At 38.0% G+C, this 26,506-nt stretch overlaps 1 protein-coding gene across 5 annotated transcripts in view; it reads left to right on the top strand.

Annotated features, from left to right (window-relative positions):
• Positions 1-23,770, top strand: part of LPGAT1 (lysophosphatidylglycerol acyltransferase 1) — a 66,032-nt gene extending 42,262 nt beyond the window's left edge. For all 5 annotated transcript variants that reach the window (XM_060294600.1, XM_030872960.3, XM_030872958.3 and 2 more), the window contains 3 exons: positions 3,131-3,257; positions 16,467-16,573; positions 18,966-23,770. In XM_060294600.1, coding sequence (XP_060150583.1) covers positions 3,131-3,257; positions 16,467-16,573; positions 18,966-19,117 — 386 coding nt within the window. In that variant the 3' untranslated portion in view covers positions 19,118-23,770. The remainder of the gene's footprint in view (positions 1-3,130; positions 3,258-16,466; positions 16,574-18,965) is intronic.
• The last annotated feature ends 2,736 nt before the right edge of the window (positions 23,771-26,506 follow it).

The raw sequence follows: 26,506 nt of genomic DNA, 5'->3' as shown, positions 1-26,506 counted from the left end.
GCAGGGGACACGCGTTTGATCCCTGGTCCGGGAAGATCCCACATGCCACGGAGCAACTAAGCTCGTGTGCCACAACAACTGAGGCCTATGCTCTAGAGCCCGTGAGCCACAACTACTGAAGCCTGTGCGCCTAGAGCCTGTGCTCCACAGCAAGGAAAGCCACCGCAATGAGAAGCCCAGGCACCGCAACGAAGCCACAACTAGAGGCAGACTACGCGCAGCAATGAAGACCCAATGCAGCCAAAAATAAATAAATAAATAAATTTATTTATTTAAAAAAACAAACAAAACTGAACAAAAAAAGATGCAACTGTCTTGGAGACAGCCTAGTGAATTGTGCATATTTGCAGAAGATATTTGTGCCAACAGCATGAAGACTGTTTTGAACTACTTCATCCAAGACACTATGAAAGTTTGGTGATAAATTATAAATTAAAAAGCTGAAAGAAACTTAATAGGCCTGTTTCCGTAATAACATTTTGCTATTTCTTTTAATATTCTTCAGATAAAATAAAATGGGAATGATTGGCCCTCAGAAATATGTGTTATTTTAGGTGATGGTAAGGACCAAACATGGAAATAATGCCCGTGAGATTGTGCTGAGCTTTCCTTTCATTTGTTTTTTCCAAACAGCTGCCTGGCAGTCAGCTCTCTTAATGTTTCATCATCTATTAAAAAGACAAATTGAAAGAGTCTTTTAATAGAAAAGGAAGGTTCAGAATAGCTTCACTGCTGGAGAGACACTGTGGCAATGTCAGCCAAGCCAAAGCTTGAAGGCAAAGGTCTTCCAAATAGGATTAATTGTGCTAATAAATACCGCTGCTTTTAAGTAGTTTTACCCAGTCAATACCCTGTGGTCTAGATCTCAGAGAAATGAATGGGCACTTGTCATACTGATTACACAAGAGGGAAGAGAAATGGTTTTTTCTTTTGGAGAGAAGCAATCTCTGTTTATAACCAAAGTGAAATTGTTTATTACTTATCTTACCTTAGTTAAAATTTAGGCCTCTCGCCTTCTGAGATGGCCCACACTCTGTCTGTGGAGTGTGATTCTCCCAGGGCCAGTCTTGCTTTTCGAGATGGACAGCATTCTGTCTATGGAATGTGTATCTCTCTAAATAAATCCACTTCTTACCTATCAAGAAAAAATTTTTTATTCTAGCAGCTTAGGAAAATCATAAGAAATTTTAGAAAACCGTATACCCCCAAACTAGTTTTACTTAGATTTTACCATTTGCTTCTCTGCTTTGGTATGGACATTTTGTGTTTTATTTTCTTTAGTATTCATACTCACTATTTAGTATTTTATTCCATATAAACACAAACCATGCCTTCATGTCTGTTTTAATGTGCGGTCAGTCCCTACACATATAAAAATTAAGTTGTATCTAATTAACTTTAAGTTTTTATATATTTATTTATTTTGGCCACCCCGTGCGGTGCGTGGGATCTTAGTTCCCCGACCAGGGATTGAACCTGTGCCCCCTGAAATGGAAGTGCGGAGTCTTAACTACTGGACCGCCAGGGAAGTCCCTCTAATTAACTTTAAAAGGATTAGTATTTTTTTGTTTATTGTATGATTTAATAGATATTAAACTGAACTCTGGTGATTTTTCCCAACCATTTTATTATACAAATTTTCAAATATACATAAAATTTGAAATAATTTTGCAGTTAATATCCATGAGCTGGCCAACTAGATTTTATAATTAACACTTTACTATATTTGCTTTATCACATCTCTCTCCATCCTTCTATCCATCTATTAGTCCATCTTGGTTGTATTTTTTTAACGCATTTCAAAGTAAGTTGCAGACATCAGTGTACTTTACCCCTAAACATTGTAGCATGTACATCACTGGTAGCTTGTTAAAATGTGTCTCTTTACATACATTCTGTTCCTTTAGCAATATGTTATTTAAAAATTAAATTTTTTAAGCTTATGTCTTATATGATTATTTCTTCCCCTTCAGAATGTTGTCTAAAATTTTAAAAGACTTTAAGGCCAGTTTTTAATTATTTGATATTTTAAGTAAAATATTATTGATTCCTACTGTACATTTGGCCTTATATTTAAAAATAAGTTTTATTTTTTTAGGGATCCTTTAAATACTTCAAACAAAGGATAGACCATTACACTTTAAAGTCTAGCTATCAGCGTTCTCTTTGAGAATTCCTGTCTCAATTCTTTCTTTTTTAACATCTTTATTGGGGTATAATTGCTTTACAATGGTGTGTTAGTTTCTGCTTTATAATAAGGTGAATCAGTTATACATATACATATGTTCCCATATCTCTTCCCTGTTGCATCTCCCTCCCTCCCACCCTCCCTATCCCACCCCTCCAGGCGGTCACAAAGCACCGAGCTGATTTCCCTGTGCTATGTGGCTGCTTCCCACTAGCTATCTACCTTACGTTTGGTAGTGTATATATGTCCATGCTTCTTGCTCAGCTTTGTACTCCGTGCTGGGAATAAAAACAGCGCGCAGAGGACCAAAGTAAACAGAACTTCCCCAGCCCCTCTCACAACAGTAGTTACCTGTTGTACCTACCAAAGGGTAGACAGATTTATTGCTTTATTTTTATATAACTCTTGCTAAAATGGAAGGAGTTTTTTGTTTGTTTTGAACAAGAGCAGCAACTGATGATCATGTGCATCAATAAAATGCTTAATTTCATTACCTTATTTCAATATTTATTAATGCCTCCCAAGTATCACAAAACTTGGTGTTTGTATTATCTTGTGTTATATTTAGTGAGTGGAGATTTTTGTTTTAAGGTCTGCTTTTCGCTTTTGTGATGTGATACTTTAGCTACTGACTTCTTTTGTAGGCCAGTTTTTATGAGAGATAAAATGTAAATTAGACCTTGATACTGCATAATTGTATTGAATGCTTAAATGATGCATGTCCAATAAACTATAGCACTCTGTTGTTTAATTTGTTTGAGATTCAGCCATTTTATAATGTAATAGGAAATGCTTAATTTCATCCTAAGTGCATCATATAGACCAGTAACGCCAAAGTTCATTCTCTTAAAGCAAAGGATATATCAGTACGCTTTATAATTCTATACTATGTTATTTGCTGCAAATAATATAAAAATTGATCCAATTTTATATTGTTCTCAGACAGCAGATCGAAAGGCCTCCAGTGGATAATAGATACAACCATAGCTTATCCCAAAGCTGAACCCATAGATATTCAAACCTGGATCCTTGGATACAGGAAACCAGTAGTCACACATGTACATTACAGGTAAGAATTACACATTAGTACTCAGCGTAAAGCCAACATAAAGTACTATCTCAGGACATTGTGAATGTTTTAATATTAAATTATAATTGATAGTGAAAACCGTTGGCTCAAAATCATTCTTATGCTGAATTTTGAATATGAAAATATCATTTGAAGTAGTTATTTTCACTGAGTGGTAAAAGTCTCTAAAAATGGCATTCTAGAGGCACTGTGATTATTTGATCGCCTGACACTCTTGAGTGAAAGTAATTAACTTAAAGGGCAAATATCAAGGATAAATATGTACTCAACTGGGGTAAGTAGATTTGTATTAATAGAAATGGAATTTGTTTTTAAATCATTAAGTCATGTAAGATTTTCTAAATGATTGAATTGATAATTTAGCAATGACTTACACTTCCAAATTTTTAATATTTTAATATGCCTATGTCTTTTGCATGAACAACAGCAAAACCATTTATTGAATATTCTGCAACAGCTCCTTGAGATTTTTTTAATATAGACCTTTCTTTTTTTAAAGTGTTTGAGGTAAATGTGTATAGGTGTTCATATCAAAAAATGATGCTGATAGGACCTGGATAGAATTGATCGCTTTATAAGCCATTTATCTCCTCCTCAAAGATCTCAACACATGGCAACTAAGTTACTAAGGGAGTAGTTGGTCCCAAGGAAGATCACAATTGCCACAAAAGCCTGCCTTTAAAGAGGAAAACTACTCAAATTACATATCCATTGGAAGTAAATAGGTAACATATTTTCATAGGTGTAAACCATTAGAGTTTTCAAATATAAAAACAAAGTTAGGGCTTCCCTGGTGGCGCAGTGGTTGAGAGTCCGCCTGCCGATGCAGGGGACACGGGTTCGTATCCCGGTCCGGGAAGATCCCACATGCCGCGGAGCGGCTGGGCCCGTGAGCCATGGCCGCTGAGCCTGCGCGTCCGGAGCCTGTGCTCCGCAACGGGAGAGGCCACAGCAGTGAGAGGCCCGCGTACCGCAAAAAAAAAAAAAAAAAAAGTTAACCATCACAATAGTCTACATAGAAAACCCAAGAAACTGAGTTCACCTTCTATTTATAGAGTTTAGCAATCTTGATATAAAATCATCACAGAAAAAAATCAGTATTATCCCTTTTTACTGACATAAATAGAAAATGTAATTTTTTTAAAGATACTTATCTGAGAAGCAAGAAGACTATAAAGTATCTACCAATAAAACTTAAGAAAAAATGTAGAAGACTTTTATGAAGGAAAATATAAAACTGCATCGAAGAACATAAAAGACCTGAATAAGTGGAAAGAGATACTGTGTTCATAGAGGGGAAGGCTGAAAATTATAGAGATGTCAGTTCTCCCAAATTAATCTATAAATTTAACATAATTGCAAATCCATTATATCCAGGAGGATTATGATCAGAATCCAGGAGGGTTTTTCTGGAAACTTGACAAATGGTTCTAAAATTCATTTGAGAGAGTAAAGATAAATGAATAGCTAAGATAGTGTTGAAGATGAACAAGACAGAGGAATTCTTCCTACCAGATGTCAAGGCTTAGTGTAATTAAAGCAGTGTGGTATGAGGGCAGGGTCAGATCAATGGAAAGATTAGAAAAGCCACATTTACTTGGGAACATGTGTATGATTGATGATTTTCTAATTATATTTCTTATAGTTGATAGTTATAAAGGTGATATTTGAAGCCCATCCCATAAAGTAGTGTTACTTCTTAGATACTGCATTTAAATTCTGAAAAACACAATCAGCAAGACATCATATACCATATTTCACCCATTAAGAATACATATTTTTTCACATGTTAACATCTCTGAAACTGAGAGGCATCTTAAAAACCAGTATAATAAAGGCTTAGTTATAATTTAATTGTATATTTGGCATGCAGCACTTAAAAGTCCAAAGAGTAATTGCTACCTCTCCCCTGTCCCCCCCGCATCCCCCCAAAAAAGGCAGCACAGTGACTGCTGAATGGTTGGTATTTGACTGTTGACAGTGAATGCCTCTGGGGAGGGACTCTTACTTCTCTTTGTACTATTTTAGGCCTTTTTTTTTTTTTACAGTGTGAATGTATTAATTGAAAAAAGAAATTGCGCACAATTTCTATTAAACCAAAATTCTAGTAGAATTTTGGTTTAATAATCATCTGAGTAATTGCAACAAAAGCATTTTCGTCGGGTAGTTATAAGAATTTAATAAGTTCACATTTAAAATGCATACTATTTAATAGATACCAAATAGATTTTACCCCTTTAAATCAAGGTATTGAAATGCTCAATTATAATCTAGATTTTCATATTCTAGTGTTTCATCCATAATTTTTGTGAGGCTTAAATTTCTATAATAATTTTTTAGTATAAAATCTAGACTAAAGTAGAATATAATTAATATAGTACAAATCAGTTATTCAACATAATGAGGTTTCACGTCACCTTTCCCCAGTAACTGTGAGTAACACTAAAGTGGTTCACACCTAAGTGGTATACACAGGTACTAAAGATGCAGGTTTAGAGGTTTACCACCCTCAGCCCTGGCCCCCAAATTACTTACCTGGGAGTGAGGTCATTAGAGTGCCTCTTGAACTAAAAGTGGCTTTTTTCCCCAGGAGAAGGAAACATTGTCCTGTCTTCAGTTTTTCTTATGGGCCTTTTGTCTATCAGCACTTATAATTATTGCTCATTTCACCTCTACTTCTGATTCTCTTCTTCCTGTCTGCTTTTCTTGTCATCTCTTGTTTTCTATTGCCTTGCCTCTGGGCCCTAGCTTTTCCCTGGAAAAGGCTGGATGTTTTAGTCATAAGTCACTATTCAAAGCTTCCAGTTGGAAAATGGAAAGTTACACATTAAATTTAATCTTCAAGTTTTTAGTTCTGCTTGACTGATTTTATTTATGTTCACCACCCCCAAGTTCTTTTCTCTTTTCTGCCCCAGCAGTTGTGTTCCCTTTTTTTTAAGAAAACAAAGCATTTTAGTTTGGCACCATTCAGGATGCTGATGGTATTAAATAAGTGGTCTTAATTGAGGTTTGACTGTATTATGGATTGAATTCTGTGTTTCTGTAATGAAGTTGAAGATTTGAAAGAGGCGAATCATCATTTCAAATAAGATAAAATCTCTATCCTCTAGTTAGAAGATATGCTTAATTTCTTCTCAAATGTTTATAAGAAGTTATAGATATACATGAAAGAAATTTTTAATGTTAACATAGAACCAAGACATAACCTAAAATCTGATTTGCTAAGTCATTTTCAGTATATGAATCTGGACATAATAAGCTTTGGAAATGAAGTGCTCTATCCCACCTTGTTGGCCCTCTGGGGGCTCACCACGTCTTTTTTCACTTTCAGATTTCTCTAGAGTCAAGGACAATGCCTGCCATTGGTATTCAAAAAATGCTTTTCGTTTTCTAATTAAGTTTTGTTGGAAATATTATGTCCCCCAAATTTTCAAAAAAATTCTTAGAGTTTAACTTTTAAGTGAATAGTGGTTAAGCATAACTCTCACTGATCATTATTTATATTTTAGTTACTTAAAGTCATTGGATTGGATCTGAGAAGTAGAAAGGGCTAGCTAGGTCTTTTTGTCTAACCTTCCATTTGATACAGGAATACACACACAAACACACAGAGATTACTTAAGTATAGACCTTCTCTAGGAGCCTGTTTTTAGTCCTCTTTTTTTTTTCCTGTGGAGGTTGAGTCCATAATAGGAGACTATGTAGCAGTGGATCCTCTGTAGGTGTACCTCTAGCTCTCAGTCTTTCTGCCAAGTTCCAAATCCTCACTTAACTTCCTTGCCTCCACCTGGATACCCTGTTGCTTCTTCAAACCTAATATGTCTAGAACTGAACTCATTTTCCTTCACACCAACTTGTTTCTCCTGGCTTTCCAATTGGGGTTTATGGTGACATCATTCTGCCCTCACCCAGAATAAAAATTTTGGAGTTCTTTGACTCTTACACTTTAAAATTTTATCCTCTCTCTCAAATCCAGCCACCATTTCCTGTGAAAGGTACCTCTGCAATGTTTGTTTCTATTCCCTCTTCTTATTTCAATGCCATAGCCTAGCTCAGATTTCATTACTTCTTACCTGGAGTATATTTGCCTATTAAATATTCCCTTTATTGACAACCCTCAGAATGGGAGAAAATATTTGCAAACGAAGCAACTGACAAAGGATTAATCTCTTAAATATACAAGCAGCTCATGCAGCTCAATATCAAAAAAACAAACAGCCCAATCCAAACATGGGTGGAAGGCCTAAGTAGACATTTCTCCAAAGAAGACATACAGATTGCCAACAAACACATGAAAGGATGCTCAACATCACTAATCATTAGAGAAATGCAAATCAAAGCTACAATGAGGTATCACCTCACACGGGTCAGAATGGCCATCATCAGAAAGTCTACAAACAATAAATGCTGGAGAGGGTGTGGAGAAAAGGGACCCCTCTTGCACTGTTGGTGGGAATGTAAATTGATACAGCCACTATGGGAAACAGTATGGAGGTTCCTTAAAAAGTAAAAATAGAACTACCATATGACCCAGCAATCCCACTACTGGGCATATACTCTGAGAAAACCATCTGTCATACAGAATGAAGTAAGTCAGAAACAAGAAAACAAATACCGTATGCTAACACATATATATGGAATCTAAAAAAAAAACAAAAAACAAATGGTTCTGATGAACCCTAGGGGCAGGACAGAAATAAAGATGCAGACGTAGAGAGTGAACTTGAGGGCATGGGGAGGGGGAAGGGTAAGCTGGGATGAAGTGAGAGAGTAGCACTGACATATATACACTACCAAATGTAAAATAGATAGCTAGTGGGAAGCAGCCACATAGCACAGGGAGATCAGCTCAGTGCTTTGTGACCACCTAGAGGGGTGGGATAGGGAGGGTGGGAGGGAGGAGTATGGGGATATATGGGATATATGTACACATGTAACTGACTCACTTTGTTATACAGCAGAAACTAACACACCATTGTAAAGCAATTATACTCCAATAAAGATGTTAAAAAATATATTCCCTTTATTGATATTGATACTTCACCCTGTGTTATTTATTTCACTGTTATTCTTCTCTTCCTAAAGCATGGTACCTTTTTTTTTTGTTTCTTTTCTTGTTTCTTTATTCCTTTGTTTCTGTCTTTTTTCTTTTCTTTTTTTTGTTATAGACATTGGTGGGACACTTGGCAAAATTTGAATGAAATCTGTAGATTGTAGATTAGGTAATAGTATCAGTGTTGATTTCCTGATTTTGATCATTGCAGCATGGTTATATAAGAGACTGTTCTTGTATTTAGAAAATGCTCATGGGAGTGTTCAGGGGGCACACCATCTGTAACTTACTCTCAAAAATTGAGGAAAGATCATATATATACATATATATATACATATATCAGAAAATATATACATCAGAAAATATATATATGGAGAAAAAGAATGATAAAGTAAATATGGGAAATAATGATATTTGGGGAATCTGGGTGAAGCATATATATGAATTCTTTGTACTATTTTTGTAACTTTTCTTTGAGTCTGAAATTATTTCAAAATAAAAATTATTTTAAAAGTCATTAGGGAGATATGGAAAAATCTCTGTACCTTCCCCTCAATTTTGCTGTGAACCTTAAACTACTCTAAAAAAAAAAGCCTTAAGAAAAATTTTTAAATGTCATTAGACTCATGGAAAACATAATAGTGATTCTCTTAAGCAAATATACCAATCTTATATTTTGCTTACTGGATAGTTCAGTTCATTCAGCAAGCATCTGTGTCTCAAAGGACGCAATACGAAAAAAGATATAATAAATAAATTTGAGGTGTAAACAATGCCATCTCATTGTTTATGCCCTCAAGTGGCATGTTAGTTTGCTATGGCTTTGACTCTTTCAAGGAGCAGGACTCAAGGGGAAGGCGTAACAGGCTCAATTGTCCCTGGCTGTGAAGGGAAGCAGTAGTCTAGGTGCTGAGTGTTTGCCATCTCCCTTTCTACACAAACCTTAAAAAGTCACTCAAAATTCTCTCCTATATGACCCTAGGTTTACTACCTTAGAGCCTTGGTTTATTCCTCTGTTAAAGTGGAAAAAAGTTTATATCTGAGTTGCTGAAATTGTTTTTCACATAGCTGAGTGGGGTTTTTTTTAAACCTTTCTAGTGGATGCAGGAGGAAGCTACAAATACTACGTTTTAGAATGTTGAGGATGAGGCCTGAGCAGCTTACCTAAGGACGATGGCTCAAAGCAAAGCTTCTGGGAATTGAGTGCTGGGAGATCTTCTGATACGTTAAATTTGACAGGATCTGTTCTTGTCCATAAATCTATTTTTGGTGACAAGTAGTTTCCGCATTTCTGAGTTATTCTTGTCATACCAGCCCTGCTGGTGTCAGTTAACTGTACCTGTGGTATTGTCGCTGTCTCCAGATGGTACCTCATCATGTTTTATGCTGGCGGATTACTTTGCATTTAATTCAGTTCAGCAAACTTGAGTTCCCACAAAGGAGCAGGCACTGATGTGCACATGGGTATGCAAAGATGAGTATAGCACAGTCTGATAGAGGAAACAGACACATAAGAAAATAAATAGAACATAAACTAATAAGCATAGTTATGAAGGACAGAGTTGGCACTGAGGAGGAATTATTAACTGTAGGAGAGGAGGAGGGGGAAGCCAAAGGAGCAGACAACAAAGGTAGAAGAAAGCCAAGTCCTTATCTTCCTTAATAGGAAGTCAATGAATACACTTTAAATTGGACAGTCTAGCATGTTTATAAGCAATGTGGAAGTGAACAGCAAAAGAAAGTTGAAAGGGGTTGTATCTGGGGAACAGGGATCTGACGAGGGAAAAAATCGGTCTATTATTTTTCGTTGTGAACCTTGTGCTGCTCTGATTCTTGAAAGCTATGTGCATATTGTTACTCTGTTAAAAATTTGTTTTAAGTTTTTTAATCCTACTGACTCTTTTAGGACAGCTCAAGTGATGCCTTTTCCATGTAGGCTATATCATAAGTAGACATGCACACCCCTTCATTTAAACTTACAGAGAAATTGTTTAAACTCCTTATATAACATTTACCACATTCTGATTTTAGACTTTTTGCTTGTCTGATCCCTCTGCTAGGTTATTAGGTTTTAGAAAGCACGAACAGTTGATCTTCTTCAGTGCTTATTAGCTCCTGATATGTAGTTGGCATAATTGAATTGAGGATTTAGCCATGGTGTTTGTTAGCTCACGTTTGGGAGTCTTTTTGGCATGAAAATTCTAGTGAGAATGTATAGGTGCCAGCTAAGCATTATTTTATATCTTTTTTTGAAAGTATAATTTATCTAGTGCTCTTAAATCTAATACTGTGGATTTTGGTGGAATACTCTGTGTTTAAGAGCACATTCTGGATTACTGATAATAATTTTTATTTCTTGAAAATTAAGAGCTAAGTTTTCATTGGATAGCTATTGGTATTGGAAAGATTTGTTTCTGTTATTTATTTATATCCCACAAGAACTCCTTTTATTTGATTCCAAGAGGACTGGTATTCAGTGCATTTGACACTCTGCCATATTAGAAGATTAGTTGTTTTAATATTTTAATCCCGTGGTGACCAAAGAATCGGAGTAATAGAGGTAGATTGCTCTTGAGGGAGCATTTGGTCTGCCCTCCTGGCTGCCTCCTAAGGCAAGAGAATGTCCCAGCTGCTCTAGGCGAATGGAAGGGTAGGTTTTCGGTTAAAACACAGCCCCACTCCCACACTCACCCCATTTAAAGCAATAGGTACTTCGCCAACCTCACCACATTCTTTCAAGAGTTTAATTGGTAAACCCAAACTTCCTCTATTAATTCAGCCTTATATTCAATGTCACTTTTCTCCTTATAAAGCTGCTTTAAGTACTATTTCAGGAAATCAGGAAATTCTTTTTCTTTCTTTCTTCCTTCCTTCCTTCCTTTCTTTCTTTCATTTATTATTGGCTGGGTTGGGTCTTTGTTGCTGTGCACGGGCTTTCTCTAGTTGTGGTGAGCGGGGGCTACTCTTCATTGTGGTGCACGGGCTTCTCATTGGTGTGGCTTCTCTAGTTGTGGAGCACAGGCTCTAGGCGCGTGGGCTTCAGTAGTTGTGGCACGCAGGCTCAGTAGTTGTGGCTTGCAGGCTCTAGAGCGCAGGCTCAGTAGTTGTGGCTCACGGACTTAGCTGCTCCGTAGCATGTGGATCTTCCCAGACCGGGGCTCGAACCCTTGTCCCCTGCATTGGCAGGCAGATTCTTAACCACTGCGCCACTAGGGAAGCCCAAGGATATTCTTTATCTCTATGGTTCTTTCTTAGTTATCCTTAGGTTGATTAGACCTGCTTTTATATTTATAGAAATAGTATATTTTTAGAGGTTAAAAAGTAATACAGGGCTTCCCTGGTGGCGCAGTGGTTGAGAGTCCGCCTGCCGATGCAGGGGACACAGGTTCGTGCCCCGGTCCGGGAAGATCCCACATGCCGCAGAGCGGCTGGGTCCGTGAGCCATGGCCGCTGAGCCTGCGCGTCTGGAGCCTGTGCTCCGTAACGGGAGAGGCCACAACAGTGAGAGGCCCGCGTACCACAAAAAAATAATAATAATAATAATACGAATAATTTCCCAAACCATTGGACTGTACCTAGTGTGGTAGAGGTGAATAGTTTAAAGAGCACTACTTATATTACAAAACTGTGTTAAGACAGTCTTAAATTATCTAAAAGTAAAAAGTCAGTAATTTGTAATACCATTCATTTAAAAAATAAAATTTGATTTTTAAGTTTAAATTGTTAATTTTTAATTGTAAAACATTCCCTAAATCAACTATACTATAATTTAAAAAAAAAAAAAAACACTTCCACGGAAGAAACAAACAAAACATTCCACTAGTATCAGGATGATGTTAACTGACTTTCCTAAAAATCCAAATATTAAGGACATTTAATTTGGCAAAAAGAAAAATAAACAAATGATTAAATTTCCTGAATAGTTATATTTCCTGCATAGCTCTGGGCATCTCCCTGTGTCCGCTGGCTTTATTCTGCTGGAGTCTGCCTCATACATACATAGTTCAGGGGTTACCCAGAGATCTGAGTGGGGGTTATACTCAGAAGTCGTGGCTCCCACTCAGTGCTTACTTCTTTCTGGGATTCCTCACTTTACAACTGCTGTGGTCACCCTAATCTCTGTCCTCCGATTCTGCAACCAGGAAGACTTACATAGGGGAACTATTCTCAGGTTAAAAGCTATAAAAACTGGAAAACCAGTGCCATTCCTGTCTGCCAAGTGTTGACTCTGCTCCAATATCTGCCTGCCTTTAGTCACTCTCCAGTGCCTTCCACTAATTACTTTTTGCATTTTGTCCAGAATTTATAACTGTTACCTATGAATTACTCTACAATTACAAGCAGCAGAACTCCTCTCATTTTTTTTTTTTTTTTCGGTATGCGGACCTCTCACTGTTGTGGCCTCTCCCGTTGCGGAGCACAGGCTCCAGATGCGCAGGCTCAGCGGCCATGGCTCATGGGCCCAGCCGCTCCGCGGCATGTGGGATCTTCCCGGACCGGGGCACGAACCCGTGTCCCCTGCATCGGAAGGCGGACTCTCAACCACTGCGCCACCAGGGAAGCCCCTCTCTCATTTTATTTTAATGGATGTTAAAGATCACAGGGAGAGGTGACTTTTAAGAGGTGAGAGAATAGATTTTGCTCTTAAGTATGTCCCCCGTTAACGTCTCTGGCCTTTTAAAGTAGTACTGCATTGTGCCAAAATGACTATAAACATAGGCACCAAAGTCACATGGCAGTACTTACTCACATGTTTAGCTATGATTCAGAATATTTTTATTAAGGTTAATATTAAAATGAAAACATAACATATCTATTTTCTTAAAGAGAGCTCATAGATGGATTCCCAAGAATGTGTCCCCAAATTGGCATATCCCAGTTGTGAAACACTGCAGGGCATCTTCTATACCTAAATCAGAGCCTTCTGATTTTATTATTCTCCAGCTTAAAAATCTTTCTGTGAGAGGCATTCTCATAAATTGCTAGTGTAAAGTGGTATAATCTTTATGAAGACAATGTAGCAACATCTTTCAGAATTACTAATACATTTAGCCTTTGACTTAGCAGTTTCACTTCCGGAATTTTATCCTATAGATATACACATATGAATGGACATTTGCACAGTGTTATTCATTGTGACATTGTTTATAATAACAAAAGATGAGAAACTGCCCGTCAATAGTGAGTAGAGTAATTTAATGTTTACCATGTATTAAGAGATTGCAATGAAATTAGAAAATATTTTTAACAGAATGATAATGAAAATATGATCTATAAAAATGTATGGGATACACCTTAATCTGTGTTTAGAGGAAAATTTATAGCCTTAAAAGCTTCCATTAGAAAAGAAGAAAATTGAAAATCAGCGACCTAAATATCTATCTCAAGAAGTTAGAAAAAGAAAAGTAAATGCAATCCAAAGATAGTAGAAGACAGGGGATAATAAAGGAGAATTTACTGAAATAGAAAACATACAATAGAAGGAATCATGACACCAAAAATAATTGGTTTTTTGAAAACACTGTAAACTTGATCAGCTCCTGGCAAGGCTGATCAAGGAAAAAAAAAAGGTTCATGTTACTGATATCAGGAACGAAAAAGGGGACATCATCTCAGATCCTATAGTCATAAAAAAGAAAAATTAAAGGACATTAAGTGCAGTTAATTCAGAGCATCAAAAAGAGGGAATACTTCCTAGCTTGTTTTATGAGACCAGCATAACTTGGATACCAAAACCTGAACCAGGAATATTATAAGAAAGGAAAATTTATAGGCAAATCTCTTACATGATTATAGATATAAGACTAACCAGCAAAATATTTAAAATGCATCATATTGTATACTGAGAGCATACATTCCAGGAATGAAAGTTTGGTTTAACATTCAAAATCAGTCCCTTTAATTAATCACATTAACAGAATAAAGGGAGAAATTATATAAGCATTTCGGTAGATGGAAAAAATTGATAAAATGCAAATCTTATGATAAAAAAGAAAACTCTTGGGCTTCCCTGGTGGTGCAGTGGTTGAGAGTCCGCCTGCCAATGCAGGGGACGCAGGTTCGTGCCCCGGACCAGGAAGATCCCCCATGCCGTGGAGCGGCTGGGCCCGTGAGCCATGGCCACTGAGCCTGCGCGTCCGGAGCCTGTGCTCCGCAACGGGAGAGGCCACAACAGCGAGAGGCCCGCGTACCGCAAAAAAAAAAAGGAACACTCAGAGAGCTCTTAGAAACTAAAAGTATGATTAAAAAAAAAAAAAACTCAGTAAAAAGTTTGAAATTAAATAAGAAATCTCAGAAAGGAGGACAAAAAAACAGAGATGGAAGAAAATGAATTCCAACCCTGAATCCTGTATCTAGTCACATTATCAACCCGGGTATGAGGACAGAAAAAAAGACATCGGCACAATTGCAAGATTTCAAGTACCTTTTCTCAAGAAACTGCTGGAGGATGTACTCCATCAAAATGTGGAAGAAATACAGAAAAGGAAGTCATGAGATGTAGGAAACATTAAATGCACTTCAGGAGCACAGAGAATCACCAGGATGATGATGAAGGGGCTTTGCAGGATGAACACTACAGGCAGCAAATCCAGAATCTGGGTGAAGTTTCCTCAGGAGGGTGAAATTGAAAGGATTTCTGATGTAGGTGAATACCCTGGGAGGAGATCTAGACCACAGGTCAACCTGGCCCACTGCCTGGTTTTTAAATAAAATTTTATTTGAACACAGCTACGCTAATTTATTTATACCTTGTTTATGGCTGCCTTCACACTGCAAAGCAGAGTAGAGTAGTTGCAACAGAGATCTTAATAACCTGCAAAGCCTAAATATTTTCTATCTGGCCCTTCAAAGGATAGATCTAGAGAACTAATTTTAGACAATTGGTCCAGAGTTTGTGGTTGAATTGGTTATGTATACATAGAAAACAATGCAATTGCTCAATCTAAGGAGAACAAAAATTGGGGAGGAAAGGAACAGTAGCCATGATTTACTACATGCACAGTAGCCATGATTTACTACGTGGCTTACCTTTGAATATATTTACATGATTATAATAGTTTAAACATCAAATATTGTGATAATTAAAATGACCATACAAGTGTATTGGGAAGATGGGAAGGATGTACATGTGTGGTGGGAACAGGAAGAGGAAGGAGCTTAGTCCTCATCTTCGATAGTCAGTAGATAAGCCCTAAAACTGAAGAAGAAATATGGCGATAAATACCAAGAGGTAAAAATCGATTCCTCTGTGGGGGGAGAAACAAAGGGCAGAGGAGGTGGGTTGCATTTTTTCATACAAAAAAACCTTTTGCAGATTTTTAAAACTGTACCTTTACACCTTTGATGAAGAAAAAAAATAACACCTCCCCCTCAAAATTGGAAAACAAAAAAGAAAAGAAACGCCTTTTCAAGGTCAATTCTAGTATTGCACTTACTCATGCTGCCACTGTTCTGTTCTCACTCGCAATAGATATATATCACTGATCATGCCAGGCCATTTCCTGTTGAGTAAGGACACAGACACAGATTCTTCAGAATCATTTTCCAGCAACCACGCCCAGTCAGAAAGAGTTGGCCCTGCTCATGAAACCAGTATCTCTGATATGATTAACAAAGAGACACCAATTTAGGTAGATTCTGTCTGGTTCATAGGCATTCCCACCAAAGGAACATTGCCAAGATGCATTATTTGGCCTAGCGTCTGAGTACTCTAAATGTGTTCTAAAGAAACTGCATTTTAAAACTTCACCTGGGGCTTCCCTGGTGGCGCAGTGGTTGAGAGTCTGCCTGCCAATGCAGGGGACAGGGGTTCGTGCCCCGGTCCAGGAGGATCCCACGTGCCGCGGAGCGGCTGGGCCCGTGAGCCATGGCCGCTGAGCCTGCGTGTCCGGAGCCTGTGCTCCACAGCGGGAGAGGCCACAACAGTGAGAGGCCCGCGTACCGCAAAAAAACAAAAGAAAAACCAACTTCACCTGTTCCAAAAACCATTCCTACTTAAACCTACAAACATGGGGAGACAGGTGTTTCTCAATAATTATTTGTAGATATAGGATAATCTAAAGCTAAGTTGTGGTTCTGAATGATTCTGACTTCTGAATTAAAGTAGTTTTTGCTTTTTTTCTGACTCTTGATAGGATCTTTCCAATTAAAGATATACCCCTGGAGACTGATAACCTTGCTGACTGGCTCTATCAGCGTTTTATTGAAAAAGAGGACCTCTTATCACATTTTTATGAAACAGGTACACAGAGTCCTATTATACATGTTCCTGATGTTACTGATAGTTTCAAAGATGTACGTTAGGGGAGATAACCATTTTTCGATTCTTCCGATACCCTAAAGGAATCACAGTATTTCTGTATTTAAGAATTTCAGCTTAGAATTTTTATAAAGACAGATTTATGTGAAATTTATTCAGGCTCTTCATCAGCCAGTGTGGAAAGATCAAATGGTGAGTATCCCTTATATAAATGGATCTAGTTCAAGAGAGTACACAGTCTGGAAGACGGCCAGCATACATTTGCGATTATATGGTCTGTTTTATGAAATAGCAAATATCATTCATGTGTTGGCATTGTACTTGATTGTTTGACTGAGACCGTCACCATACAGTTGTTTCAGATCACTTTTGACTGCATTTTCAGGGACTTCCCTGGTGGTCCAGGAGTTAAGACTCCATACTTCTACTTCAGGGGGCGTGAGTTCAATCCCTGGTTGGGGAACTAAGATCCCGCATGTTGTGTGGCCAAATAAATAAATAACTGCATTTTCACATGCTTTATTCTTTTCTTTACATGGAGGGATAAAGTTACATGTTAAGTTTTCATGGATATAACCTTATTACATTTTTCTCCTAGGGAGACATTTACCCTAAGATCCCTTTTCTATACTCAATATTCTCTACGTTCTGTGACAACTACAACGAGCGAAAAAGACCTAGGAGGCAGGGAGGGGAGAGGGAGGAAAAAAAGGAAGTTAGGAAAGAAGGAAATAACATTGGTAGAACACCAGGCATACCAAAGTGCTTTCACAGTTAGCTGTGCCATGGGTCTATTTTCTAGACCCTGCAATAGGGATAAAAAGATGAAGAGAAAGTTGTCCCGGGCCTGAGAATAGCCATGGGGTTTTAGATTAGTAGAGGCCCAATTTTCTTCCCACCTAGACTTTTTTGGTACAGAAGTAAAGTAGATATTGAATCAGACTACAGAAGGTCTAATACTAATAAGCAAAGGCTGATGCTGTTAATTACCTTTAAGGCTTTTTTCTTTATGTTTAGGGTTGTTTCACTTTGTCCTCAATAGGATTCCTTCCTCAACTTTCCAACCCTGGGGCTTTGGAGTAGTGCATATTAATATGACAGGAGTAGGGCATTGTGTATGCCATTAGAATTTCTAGTAAGACTAGTTGAACAAGATGCCTCTCTCTGCTGTGTGCATTCCTTGGTCTTACTCTAGAAATTTCTTTCAAGATGAGATAGGATGGATATCTAAGAAGGCATCAAGTGATTAAAAGGCCAGCAAGATCTGTCTTCTTTTTCAGTCTCAATCTCTTTATGATATTTGGCCTAAATAGTAGCAACAATAATAGTAACTCTTTTTAAGAAAGCTATTTGTATAACAGACCTTGAAACTTAAAAGCCTTCTCTGTAAATTGTTTGTGAGAAGCAAATCCTCTCTTGAATCAGCTTATCCTAGGGGATTATCAGCAAGGACAAAGACTATTTGAAATGCTGAAGAGTGTTTTCAGGATGACCTTAGGTAATATTGCTCCAAAGTGGTCTAGCCTTCCTTTCCAGAAGAGAATTTACAGACATCTGTTTACTTTGTGTTTCTCTTTTTATTATTAAGACATATTCCATAAACCATATTGCCTTTTGAAAATAATATCAGTAATTTACAACCCCTTTTGTGGCAAAAACATTTAATTTGTAAATAGAAGAATTAGTATAAATTATGCTATCCTGGAAATATTTTCTTTTTTATTGGCCTCGCCACATGGCTTACAGGATCTTAGTTCCCTGACCAGGGATTGAACCCAGGCCCTTGGCACAGAGGGCACAGAGTCCTAACCACTGGACCGCTAGGGAATTCCCTGGAAATTATTTAATTGAGTCACACATCCTGTGTCCTGGCCATTGTGGAAATCTATAGGGATGCAGTGGAAAACAATGCAGCCATAGTGCCTTCTGTCATGCAGTTTATATTCCAGCAGGAGACAGAGAGTAAACCAGTCTGTAGAAAAAAGAAAAGGTAGATTGCAATCAATACAGATTGTGGAAAGTGCCAAGAAGGAAATAAACACGGAGATAAGAGTGACTGACGGGGGAAGGGGAGACTAGATGGGTGGTATTTTTCTGATATTGGAAGAATGCAAGGAGCCTGCCATTCACTGAGGTGGAGGAGGAGCGTACCAGCCAGAGAATAAAGGCGAAGACTCAGGGAGGCAGGAAAAGGCTTAGCGGTTTGAAAATCGTATTTCAAATGATATCGCTCTTTAAGAGCAACAAGAAGTCACAGAAGATGCTTTAAAAAAAAACAAGAGCAAAAAACTCTAGTTAAACTAATGTTCAACTTTTATTCTAGGACACCTACCACCACAGTAAAACAAATTAATATTTCTATCTTGTCTTTTAGGGGCTTTTCCACCTCCCAAGGGCCATGAGGAAGCTGTTTCCAGGGAAATGACGCTCAGCAATACGTGGCTATTTCTTATACAGTCTTTTGCATTTTTGTCAGGCTATATGTGGTACAGCATCTTTCAGTATTTTTACCATTGCCTGTTTTAGGAATTGACTTGGACTTGTCAAGGTCACCACAGGAGCTTGGACTTTCATAAGCGTGCATTGTTTTACATGTACAAATCAGAATATAAAAAAAAAAAGGAAAAGGAAATTCAATGGATGGATTAATATTTATCCCCCTTTGGGATATTTTAAAACTCTACTAAAATGAGGATCAATAATATAATGACCTGCAAATATGTTTTAAGGACTTTTCATGTTTTAAAAAGATACACTCCACCACACATTTAAGCAAACATCACTTTTGGAGAAGAGGAAATCATAAAATCATCCTAGAAGACTCTCTGAGACAAATTCTGTTGCCACCAGATATACCTGTTAATCTAGTTCAAGCTCAGAAAGTTGTACGCATCCGTTCCTTTTAGCTAGTAGTCTCTGTTAGGCAGTGCTGTAGAGCGCCCTCATATCCACCAACTCTTGCTGTGTTACTGGTAACCTCGAGGGGAGCTGGTTGGCACCTTCTGAAGAACTCTTTCCCTGTTGTTCGCAGCGACACTCCGGTCCTCCACAGCTCCATGAAGTTCAGTGTCAAGCATACTCTGGGGGGCAAAGCAGTGTCCACTGGACATATTCTGGTACTAGAATGTGTTCTTCAGAAAGACCAGCTCAGTCCAATGCTGTGTTTACATGCACTAGTGCTTCCCCTTGTATGAGGGGTGGGTCATTTGATTTATCTTCTTGTATAGAAGACATATCATAGGTTGATGATTGTCTTTTACAAAATGCACTTTTATCAGATGCATATATAGCAAAGGATTAGTACTATAACCTAAAAACAAACATAAGCATAATCAGTGAGTGGGATTTTTGAGAGGCTGCCTGTCTGCACGTGGATCTGTGCTCTGGCGCTCTCCAGCGCTGCCTGCATTGGGCACCAACCACACCGAGGCTTCCGTCCCACTCAGAGCCTTTTTTTTTTTTTTCCTCCATTTTGCATATTAGCATTAAATGCATATGGGGATGGTTGAAACAAATTAAGGTAAGACATTTGAATGATCAATTTAAGGTGAAATAGACTAGTTAATTAGAAAAATAAGAGATAAGCCAGGCGCTGGCTTCCAGTGGTGACAAGTTCTCACATGGCACCCCCGGAACCTGTGTTCCCTTAGCACATCAAGGAGCTGCCCATGTCAGAGTGGTGTAACCAGGAGAGAGACCAGCAAAAGGGCTTCTCAGTCTCTTCCAATTGCCTTTGGAAAGGATAAAGTCAAGTTTCTATTTCTACAAAACTTCTTTTTCTTAAATTTGTCACTATGTTCATGTGATTGACCTCATAGTAGAACCAAACACTTCTCAAAAAGTGCTGGCATGCCATCAGCCCATCACCTGCACTCCCAGTGTTGAGAGAGAGGCTATTTTTTGGCTTGGGACTATAAAACTATTTAGATCCTAGTGAGTCAGTGGTAGTTATCTGTGATGTGAGCATTGTAGGTTCCCCTATCGCCACTAATCGTACAAATGACAATTTTGAGAAGTAGCCAGAAAATAAAAGTAAAGGCTAGTGTTATCTTTTTTTCAATAAACCAAAAAAAACTGGAAAGATGTGAATTTTCTCCCAGTTATGTGGGAAAGGCAAAGCAACACCAAATCAAAGCCCACAGCATCTTCATCTTTAGGGCTAATTCAATGCCTATGTGAAATAGAATGATGCGTTACCTGAAATACCTCATTGAATATTAGACTACTACTGGTGAAATGCAGAAGATAGTGTTAATGTGTTTAGTTTGGTAATGGTTGTTATAAGATGCAGTTTTTTTGAAATCTAAGCATTTCCTTATGTGTTTTACAGTGACAGTGACTAGGTGAAGCCAATCTCAATATAGAGGTATGGATAATGATAGGAAGACGGATAGAAGCTTAAAGATGCTTTTGTTCGAGGCCCAGCAAACACTACTTGACAAGATGAATTGAAATTGTTCATTTGAGAGATTAGTCAGCCATCTGGAGGATAAGTTGCTTACTGTCGAGTATGGCACGCACAGTCCTAGCCAATAGACCTTTTCCTCGTTGCTAAGCAAGCCGCAGATAGCGTGGCCAGTTCTCCCATCCAAGAAAATAAAAAAAGAGAGAGGAATGCATACATGCATATATAAATGTGGTTTAGGGCCACTTTTGCCATCACTGTGCTCCAAAGGAACGTGGTATTGTTTAATATACTGTATATGTTAAACAGACTATTATGTAAGATGCTTTACTTTTCCAGTGCAGTCATTTCAACAGTCTGTAGAGTGACAAATACCAGTAGATGTGTGAGTTAACTTTTGAAAATAGATCTGTGAGTTGTAAATAGATGTGTATTTGATCTGCCCTATCCCTCTTTGATCCTTCATCAACATGTTCTCTCTCTTCTGTTGGCAAAATGTTTGAGAGCATTGATAGTGCTTTCCGTTATCAGTAACTGGAGTTCTCCTGCTTGTACTAGAGAATGTAAAGAGAGAATCCATGTTTTTATATGGCAATCAGGGAAGCAGCAATATGCCACTGTACAGAACTGAATTAAAAGTCCTAATTTGTATTTTCTTTGCAAAGTGGGATCAAAGGATGTTTAGAAAATATACATTTTGTCAAGGGGAAAGAAAATAAAACTGTGCCAATTTTATGCCTTGTAGAATCTCAGCACTTCTTGGTCTCAGCTGATCTGCCTAGATTCACACAGCAGAGAGGGTTGAGAACTCCCTGCTGGACCCTGGTCTCAACGAGTCGCAGTGAGGGGAGCATCTGCTTGGCCACAGGCAGGCGCAGTGACTACAGAAGTGACCACCCCAGCAGTTCATGCTTAACTTCAGAAACTCTCATTGGTGTTGAAATATACAGATATTGTGGAGAAACCTATATGCCAGTAGAAGGTAAAGGAAAATTACAGAATGGAAAATGATGTTTTGGGTGGGCAAACGAGTTGAGAATCTAAATAGTAGATTTTTTTTAAAGCTAGCTCTGAGTTCAGATCTGCCATGTTATTAAGTAGTTGTTAATATTACAACCAACCCTTAATTTTCCACAGTAAAAGAACTAGAGATTACTGGATAGTTAATCCAGTAATAAGTCATAGTGAGCCAAAAATCTAATTGTATTTAGGTGTTTGAGTTTTTATTATCATCAAACTTTTTTTCTTCTAGGGATGCATATTAATTTAAAAAAATGATTTGAGTTTATTAGTTTCTATTGCCTACATATTTATGACTGTTAATGAGTAGTGAAAAGATTTGGAAAGACAGCTTCAGGAAGAGGAAACACAAAAGCCTAAATAATCCATGGGCTAGAAAAGGAATCCATGAATAATCAAGAGTTGGCGGTATTGTAATTTTTCTCGAGCCTTTTTGTGAAAATGAAACGTTAAATCACCAAATGTAAACCTCAGAACATCCCTGTAGCGTTAATAGTGTTTGGATCAGTGTTAAGAATGCCTCTCATTCTTTGCTCACGTTACTCACTTCTGGTGGATTTGTCTTAGTAACGTTTCTTGACAATCACTTCCCTACAGACTGTTCTGAACTATTGGGACCTGGTTATAATCGTAGAAAGTTAATCATGGATAGCCTTATTGGATTCTTTTTATATTTAAGAAAATTTTATTTGCATTGCTGAATAGGAAGAGTCAGCTATTTCCTTCATTACATAGGACCTCCTTCCAGAGTTACCATTATGAGTATGTCAGCTCTGGTCCACAAAGGATGGATAAAAGTGGTTCTTCTTATTTTTTTGCAATGTAGTGCTGTGAATTTTACATCTGTTAACATGAAAGGCAAAGTCAAAGCCACCCTGGGCAGCAAGTATACTGGTTCACTTTATGAGACAGTAGAGACTAATACCTTTGGGACCAAAACCACCTAAATTGGACATTTCTCAGTCACAGAGGGGCCAGATGTTCTCTGGAACAGTCGCTGGTTGGTGCTTTATTGTAATCATTTTGCATTGGTACCCAACAATTAGGAACTGGACCCTGGGGATAAGCTGAGGGTGCTGAACTGTTGGGGAAGGCTGACTGTAGCTATATGGAAAATAAAATAAGGGTTTTTCTGCAAATTTCCATTTGAGGATTTTTACATTTAATATTTTTTTAAAACAGTTAAAAGAGCAAAAAAAAGTTTTAAGTGTAATCTACTTGCGAGGTATGCACACATATTTTGAATGGCTTTATTTTTATTGTGTAAAACTGTTGAACACATGACTGTGATGCACAAATTCTTTACATGTAAGGAGTCTATGCATTTTACAGTAACTCATTTCATGATTGGGTAATGAAACAGTTGTACATTGAATTGCCATTGTTGTATTAAGTGCTTTCATTTTCTTTACAGTTATTACAAAGTTGTATTTATTTTATACAGGTGGATTTTCATTTTCCTGATGCCATAATGTTTACTTTAGCTTGTTGACCTGTCTTTCTTTGTGTATCTGCATGTTGTAATATATGATAAGAATGAATGTAAAGGCTGTGGCAACTGTAATTAAATTTTGCAAAGGGCTGGTCACATGTGGATCTGGTTTATGAACGCATTTGGGATTATTTTCGTAACCAGATCACCTTTTCAGAAATTTAGATGTGAACACCAAAAGAAGCATTTTCTCAACAAAAATTAATAGCTGGTTCTATTTTTTTTAACCTAGAAAAAATAAAGTTGATTTTTTTCAAGTAAAGTGCTTTTAATTCTTAGTAGTGGGGATGGGTGGTTGTATTTTACTGGAGATATTTAGGCATTAACATCTGTGGACGTGTATCATGGCAGTTGGATGCTGAGGGCAAACTGAAAACCCAAATGAAAAAACATTGTACTTCCTCCTTTGGTTTTAAACTATTCCCCCCACTCCTTCCCACTTTCCCCATCCAGTGGTCTACTGGTAAATGTTGAATAGACTGCTCTAGAAAAAAAATTCTGTATTCAAATGTGCATACGTTTGTTAAAATTTTGCTGATAGCAAGGACATATAAACACAGTTAACAAATAATAAAATATACTTTATTGTAAATCCCATATAGCCAGTTGATTCTCCCAGGATACTTTAATTGATTTTTGCTGAACTCTTGTAGCCAATCTATGATTGCAATTCAACCATGATTTAAAAAATGGAATTACATCGTAATCCACTTATTTCTCAAATTTATTGTCATTCAATCTGATACATGATCTGTTAAACTATTTCTTACCCTTGTACAAATTATACTCATTAAAGTGAACCACTTTTAGCTTCAGCACTCATTGTAAGCTTATATAATTTAATTTTAATAACAACTGTTTAGCAACTGCTGGCAAAACTCTAAAATTTAACAATCAGCTGTAGGCAGCCAGTAGGGGCTGTCCAGCACACCACTGCCCTGTGCTGTTTTTTTGTTTTTGTTTTTTTTGGCAGTACATAGGCCTCTGTGGCCTCTTCCGTTGCGGAGCACAGGCCCCGGATGCGCAGGCTCAGCGGCCATGGCTCACGGGCCCAGCTGCTCCGCGGCATATGGGAGCTTCCCGGACCGGGGCACGAACCCGTGTCCCCTGCATCGGCAGGCGGACTCTCAACCACTGCGCCACCAGGGAAAACCCCTGTGCTTTTTTTTTTTAATGTAACTGTTAGTGTTGAGTAAACTCACTGCTCTCAGGAAATTCCTATCACTGACCCTTTAAAGGGTGGGAAAGCACTAATATCTGTCCTACAGAGCATGCTTTTGATTTGAAGAATTTGACAACAGCAAATCTTTCCTGAAGTGCATGGGAAGCTTGCACATTTCTAAATTTGGTTCTTTGCTTTCATTTCTCAAAACGAAGTAAACTGATAACAGGCATCTCTAAGATTTTGTTTTGAACACTGAAAACATTTATTGTTTAGGTATTTTTTTGGTGGACAGTATGTTTGATCCCACTGAAAATTTTAAATGCATTTAAATATCTTACACAATCGACCAAATAAGTTAAATAGTTACAGTTCAGCCTACCTCTTCTTTTTCCATCTGGATTTAGGCTGCTGTTTTGGTGAGGCTGTAATTTTTTCCCTAGTGTGGTTTCTGTGGAAGACAACAGACTGAGGGCAAAGGCCTGAAAGCAAATTTGAAGCACTCTGAGATCTGTTGCTGACCAGCCCTATTCTGCATGAGTTGGGAAAAAAAGAAAAGCCATTGTTTTTAACCTCAACTTAATGGGAAAATGTTTGTTTTTAGAAAATGTTTCTTCCTGCTGAAAAAATGTATTTTTAAAAGGAAAAAATTTCCTCTTTTGGCTATAAGAAAAAGTCAGCCCTGTGAGCAGGTGTGACCATATCATAACAGGCTGATACAATATAAATCAATAAATTTTTACCTTTCAGGACTTGGATAACCTTGTTCTTAACTCTTAGAGGCTTGAGAAACGTTAAACTAAGTATCAGTTACCCAGATCACATATAAACACACGCACAAATGTATTGTTAGAGGAGGGTTGGCTAACCACTGGAAATGAGACAGGCTCCTTTCCTAGTCAGAAAAATACTCTTAATTAGGTGAGTAAACCTATTTTCCAAAGGAAGAAATTGGAACTTTTTTTTTTCTTTCTAGAAATCATGAACATATCACAAAGCTCCTTCCTGAGTTTTCCCCTGGAAAGTTTCTGTTGCCTCTCCTTGGAATACTTTCTGCCTTTTAGGTGTGAGATTCACTCTAGAGATGGTGGTAAAGTTCTCACTGCTGAAGAGGGAACACTGGGCCGTCCTTGCAATTACAGTAGCTGTCTTAGTGGTGTCATTGAGAAATCACGTGGCTAAGATACCTCCCCTAAAATATCAATTGCTGCATCTTCATTCCTTTGTTTCGTTTTTGGTGCAAAACTCCCTGAAAAGGTCTTCAGTTTTTATTCGTTAACTAACACCTGACACTCTATCAGGATCAGCTGATGGACAGCTAAGGGAAAAGAAAATAGATACCTAGAAGTGGGGGGAGTTGGGAGGGGATTAGAAGAGCTTGGAGTACTAGGAAGAGGAACCCAGGAGTGTTAAAAAAGAAAATGCCAAAGTCTGCTGTCTACAAACAGGTACACACACCCCTGATACGTGAGGACCCCAGGGAGTATTCAAACATGATGGTCTTAAGGAGGTCGACTTCCATGTGAACTGTCCTCAGACTGCCATTCCTGAGGGCTCACCTCTAGAGGATCCCAGCTGCCATCTTACATACTCCTGCCCTCTTAGCAGAAGAGATATGCCTCTGAGCCATTAGGCATCTCCAGGACGCCAGACAAAGGGACAATTCAATATTGGTGACAAGGAGCCTCTTTTAATCAAGGAATCTAGAGGCCACAACAGGGCTTTTTCTCTTTCCCTGATATGTACACTTTTTAATAGGGACAAAGGATGGCATTGGAAATGAGGCATCTGGGCCCGTGTTGGGTCTGTTGAACTCTGATATGTTTAGTGTGCAGC

This window comes from Globicephala melas, chromosome 1 (genome assembly GCF_963455315.2).
Source record: "Globicephala melas chromosome 1, mGloMel1.2, whole genome shotgun sequence".
Taxonomy (NCBI): domain Eukaryota; kingdom Metazoa; phylum Chordata; class Mammalia; order Artiodactyla; family Delphinidae; genus Globicephala; species Globicephala melas.
The sequence above is the reverse complement of the archived record's forward strand: the minus strand, read 5'-3'. Positions and strand labels throughout refer to the sequence as shown.